The sequence below is a fragment of the Manis pentadactyla genome, chromosome 8, assembly GCF_030020395.1.
Source record: "Manis pentadactyla isolate mManPen7 chromosome 8, mManPen7.hap1, whole genome shotgun sequence".
Taxonomy (NCBI): Eukaryota; Metazoa; Chordata; class Mammalia; order Pholidota; family Manidae; genus Manis; species Manis pentadactyla.
The window spans coordinates 15133855-15139854 of NC_080026.1; the positions used below are offsets into that span (position 1 = coordinate 15133855).

Here is a 6000-nt window from a genome sequence, read left to right on the forward strand (position 1 = left end):
TCTGCTTCTAAACTGTTTTAAGATCATCATCATTATAAGAATTGTCTAGCATGGATCCAGAATGCTAGTCTGTGTGCCTCTGGCATGACCTTTGGAGTGACCTGCGTATTTGGAGGTGCACTAAGTCAAGTCACGCCCCCTCCTCCATACACATAATATACGCACACAAAAACATGTCATGTGTGCGCATGCTTGCAAGAGGTACTTGGAGATTTTAGAAGGACAGTAGAAATGACTGCCTGATTTCCCTACTACTTTAGCAGATTAATTAAATTCCTGAGAATGTTTATGGCTGTGCAGTTCTCAGAAACTATTGAAGTTAGGCTGGTAGCATGCTTCTCAGGAGGAGCTCCTATCATTGCTTGAAATGTATAAGTTACATTAAATCAGACAAATCCTTCTTTGTGTGCCCCCAAGCCCAAGACAGACATGTGAATGATCATTAATTATCAGGAAATGGATAGCTCTTGCCATTGTGTGAAATCTAAAGGGAAGGAAGGGTTCAATCTAAAATTTGTTGATTTGACATTTGCTGTGTGACTGGTGTAACCTGAGGAATGAACTTGTATGTATAAATAATTCACTGAAAGCATTAGCTAGGTTGGTGTTAAATATAGGTTATATCTTCTTCAGGTAATATCAAGCTAAAGTCTCTATTTATAACCTAAAATATCTGTTGAAAGTGATAGTCTGTTTACTAGAAGAAAAAGATACATTTAATTATTAATTAGGCATTAATTTATGGCTTAGAGGTTTGTGTTTAAGTTGCATTATTTTTTAAAATTGAAACGTGTGAGTTACTTCTCTATTTTATGTTTTTAAGTTACTATTTTTTAAAACTCCATAATAGACTTTTGGGGATCTGAAGTTTGCTTAGCAAGACAAAGATACCAAATACAGCCACTGTGTGGAATTCTGTAGACTTAAGGATGTTTGGAAAACCTTTGCCTCCACTTTTGGAGCATCCTGGAGTGGAGATGGGGTTTGGCCTGTTAAGTGTAGGCAGTCCTGGGGTCCCACAGGAATGGCCTTGTGTAGACAAAGTCCTTGGTTTGGGAGCAAGGAGATGGACTGACTCCTCTGAAGGTCATCCTTGTACATATTTTTTGAGACTGAAGGAATTCTTCTTTTAGTTTATTTTTTCTAGACCTAGATCAATATCCAGGGCATGAGGTTGTGCAAGACAACCACTCTCCAGTCAAAAGAAATTCATCAACTGATTGCAGGACGGAGTAAAGTAGGTTGGATTAGCAACAAGGAAAGCCTATGACTAGCCACTGTAGGGGTGGCTATCCTGAACCTTGCAGATCAAATGGAAAACTAAGTCTTTTTTTAATATTGTCAACCAAGGACAAAGCAGAGGGAATCAGCACAAAACAAAACCACTTCTAAGTGTGCGATGTTCTATTACTTCTCCCAAAGAAGAGTCTCCTACTATGTCTTTCTCAGTCCAGTGTTTCAAATGATCTCCTTTTTTAGGCGGCACACCAACAAACTTAGAACAAGCACAGAAATAAGTGGGGTGTGATCAGATGTGGGTGCATGACAGAAATTTGAGTTTGGAGAACTCAGCTGTGGGTTTTAAAAGGTTGATGAAAAAAACTCATCTAAGAAGACAAAATTCAATTTCATCAAATGAATTATTTTTTGGGGACAGGGATGTTTTCTGATACAGTACCCTTCAACAGCATTTCAGTAATAAAGTACTCTAGGAAAAAATTTGGTATTAAGATTGAGGCTGGAAGATATCCTTTTGGTTTTAAACACCTTTGAATTCTCTATAATCAGCCCAGAGGTTCAGGTTTTATAACTGCTTCCTATATACTTTAAATGATGTTATAAGTAGTCTTACAATTTTTAAAGGACAATAACTCAAAATCAGAGGAGCTAAATGGAGGCAGTACATCAGACAGCATTTCCCCATGTATGTTCTTCAAAACTCCATTTCTGTGAGAACTTTAATAAAAGGTTTTAGGGTCACTTCAGTTTAAGAAATGATTCTTTTGGAGATTCACAAGTCACACTGGCATACTGTCAGATGAGTTGAACCCTTCTCCTATGAAGAATCTTGTTTAAATTGATTTAATCTAGTATTACCATATTGCCTGACTGTGGCCTCCTTTTATGTGGAAGCTAGTCCATGAACGATAGTTTGGGAAATGCTACTATAAAGTTCATTAGGTGACCCCTTAAACAGCTTCTTAATCATGCAAGTCAAAGCTCAGTAAAAAAACATTATTCATCTTTGCTCTTTGTTGTACCCTTTGAAGAGAAATTTTGGTGTCTTTACCTGGAGGGAGTGATGCTCAGATCCATTGCACAGCAGACTTTGTTTTCTGCATTCTAGGTGATGCATCCAACTGCCCAAGTTTGGAAAACATGGACGTGGATGAATCAACTTTGTTTGGAACCCTGCCTGGGCCAGGCCCGGCCCGGCTGGAGCGGCATCGGTTATCCAGTGCGAGCAGCTGCAAGAGCTGGTTGAGCTCTGTGACCATGGACAGCGAGGACGGTTACCAGACCGGCGTGTCCGAGGACTCGAGCAGGGGAGCCTTCAGCCGGCAGACGAGCACCGACGATGAGTGTTTTGTCCCCAAGGATGGGGATGATCTTCTGAAGAGGTCTTCCTCGAGGAAGAACCGGAGCGTTAGTACCGCCAGCAGCGGGTCCCTGTCTCCCTTGTGGGAGGGCAACTCCTCAAGCCTGTTTGGGACCCTGCCCCGGAAAAGCAGGAGGGGAAGTGTCCGGAAACAACTCTTAAAATTCATCCCCGGCCTTCACCGCGCTGTGGAAGAAGAAGAGAGTCGCTTCTGATGGGCCGTGATGCCCTTTGGTGTTTGCTTATTTCGGAAATATCTTTAGACTCGTGCAGCGCAACTCCACCCAGCTTCGTGGGAAAGTGCAGATGGATTGCAAAACTGACATCCCGTGTGTCCTGGCAACTGTGACCTCTATTTAAATGTTTGTACCATTATTTTTTTGCTTCTTAAGTCATTTCTCCACTAGGACAGCTCAAATTCTAAGCAGACAGAGAGGAAACTAAGTAATAAGTTTGATACTATGTATAACAAGTTAAGGCAAGTATCTGATCATTTGAATGTTGCCTCTGAAGGCAAGAGTAATATTTATTTTCTAGATTATCCATGTGAAAAAAACAGAACGTTTTGGAATCAAGTGTGAATAAAAGAGAGACAGACTATAATTATTTGGAATCGCTTCCATAGTCTAATTGGTAGGTTACAAAAACTGTTTGCTTCTGAGGAGGCTGAATAATAGGCAACTTTTAATCTTTCTTTTCAAATCTAGGAAGGATCATAAACAACGGTGATCATCAGCCATTTCTCACTTCCACAGTGACAATAAAGTGAGAAATATAAGATTTAATGAGGGCTTAATCTTCAGGAGAACCATGGAAGGATGTTATCTAAAAATGTGCTGAGGAAGATTATAAGGTCGTTTTTATCAGCAGCCCAAACAAAATGGGTGGGAATGTCATTCTTACCCCATTCAAATTTTGTTCTGCCTAAACATAGATGACAAGCCTAGAACCCTCAAGATCCTACAGTTTGTGCGGTTTTTAAAACTAAATGTTTAAAATTTGAGAAATTAGAGTCAGTAAAATGATGTTCCTCCTGGAGATTTTTTTCACATTACTCCCTCACTTTATATTACGTATTCCAAATATTGCCTCAGCACTATTTTGCCGATTACTTATGTTAGTATCACGTTCCTTATAACCTTGCAATCACATGTTTATTCAAAGCACATTAAAGTACATGATTTCTCTATTTTGATGATACAACTGCTCATTACCTCTGTTCTAGAGTTGAGTAATCCAGACCAGGTACCGAATAGTCCTTACTGATTTTGAGCTGGGTTGTGTGTGTGTGGATGCATGTGTGTGTGTCTGTGTGTTTGGGAAAAATAGAGACATTTGATAGTCCACTTTGGTGACTACACATAAATAAACTGAGTAAAGAATGAGTCATTTTGAGGGAAAAAAAAGGGAAGGTAAGGAAGCTTGAAGGGTAAGAAATAAATAACAAAAGAAAATAGAAGATCCCTTATTGGGACCTGCTTTTTATTAATCCTTTGAACTCAGGAGCATTCAGTGGACCCTGCTTGAGAAGCATTCACAAGAAAAGCAGAGTGCAGCACGTTTCACAGGAACTAGTCACCCTGTCTACCATTTACTGAATGCAGGTAGGTTAGAGATGATTTCCATGAGATCTCTGAAATCACCCTGTAGATAGGAGTTAGGTGAACAGATAAGAAAGCAGGAATTCAAAGTTTCTGTCATGGTCAGTGGCCATGCTGAAATTGGAAGCCAGTTCAGTAAGCCTATTCTCTTAATATCTCTAAACATTGTTTACTCTTTTGCTGATTCCATATAGTTATTGTCACAGGACCCCCTCCCTCTTCCCCCAGGAATACTTAAAATGCACAATTGTAGGTACTGTACCAGTGAGGAAACTGTCTTTGGTAAATAGGAAGACAAACACATTTAATATGACTCTTTCCCCTAGTCTCCACAGGCAAGTTTTCAGATATAAGCACATTAATAACTTCATTGTTAGCAATACATTTATGTTCAACAAGGGTTTGCAAAACAGTCATGATTAAACTGATATTATTTCTCATCGCAGATGTGAATTGTCATGTTGAAGATGTCCTTACATGAACACAGCATTTCTTGTTAATCCTATTTTGTCAGGTCTAGGGGAAAGACATATCACATCTATGTGAGGAAAGATGACTTTAAGGTATTCTATAGTGTAAACAATGTTTCAAGAACTTCCACAGATGATCTGGGAAAGCAGAAGATAAGTCATTTGCTTTTCTTGTGGCTTTACATACTAAATACAGTGTAATGCTTTGTTACAGTAAACATCAAACCCTACAAAGGGCAGAGATGGGAGAGAGCAAGTTTCACTGTAATCTGTGATAAGAATTAGTGTCAAGAGTTAGCTATGTTCTGGAAAAAAAGCAAAGCACTTTTTAACCAAAGTACAGGAAGGAAAGGTATATCATGTCTTGGGTGTTCACAATTTGCAAGAAAACCAGCTGTTGTTTAGTGGAAATGTGGGTAAATTTCTCACAGTAGAACTTTTCAGATTGAGACTGACCTTATTGGGGCTCTAAGAGATTTTATAAACTAATCCAGCAATGGTTCACTTTGATGTAATTTAACTAGGTTAAGGATTGAAAAGAAGGTTTTCTTAACCCCAAAGTTGTCAAATATGTAATATTGACAAATTGCATTAATTGGCAATTTGTTATGAAAATGAACTTTTCTAGTATAACACTGATAAACCAAATTCGAATCAAGCACATTGGGAGTTAGTCTGTCATGTGGCTAAAGAAACATCACCATGTCAAACAGGTGGGAACTATATTTTTTGAAATGAACTTTTTAAAAATCATTTTCTAATTTATAATACTTTTATATTTTAATATTGCACATACAATCAGTATTAAAAACCTAGTCTGAATGGAAGAAATCAAACTTGGACATAGTTTGTGTATTGGTATTGATCATAAAATTATGTATTTGTGGATATATACAACCTAAGTACTGTAAATAATACATAACAACTATATTGAACCCTTTAGATCACAAAATTATTGGAACTTTAGTTCCTTATAGATCTATGGGCAATAAAAATTTGATTCCTTTCTGAAATAAATAATGCTTTTCTTCAATACCAGAACTTTCTTCTTCTTCTTCTTCTCTCTCTCTCTCTCTCTATTTCTATCTCTATCTCTATCTCTGCCTCTTTACCTACCTACCTTAAATAAAATGTTTTCAAAGCAGATTTTAGAAATCTGGGCTGACCTTTTAACACCTACCTCTTTAAGGTTCTTAAAGGCATTACCCACTTAATGGAGGCTTTGTATGTATATTAGTTTTTGGTTGTTTAACAAATTACTATAAACTTAGAGGTTAAAACATATTTATTATCTCAAAGTTTCTGTGGGTTGTAAGTATTGGCAAAGCTT

The 6000-nt window shown here is 37.9% G+C and overlaps 1 protein-coding gene across 8 annotated transcripts in view; it reads left to right on the top strand.

Moving 5' to 3' along the window:
- Nucleotides 1-5690, top strand: part of CYTIP (cytohesin 1 interacting protein) — a 66461-nt gene extending 60771 nt beyond the window's left edge. For all 8 annotated transcript variants that reach the window (XM_057505565.1, XM_036884278.2, XM_036884279.2 and 5 more), the window contains one exon: nt 2348-5690. In XM_057505565.1, the coding sequence (XP_057361548.1) occupies nt 2348-2814 (467 nt within the window). In that variant the 3' untranslated portion in view covers nt 2815-5690. The remainder of the gene's footprint in view (nt 1-2347) is intronic.
- The last annotated feature ends 310 nt before the right edge of the window (nt 5691-6000 follow it).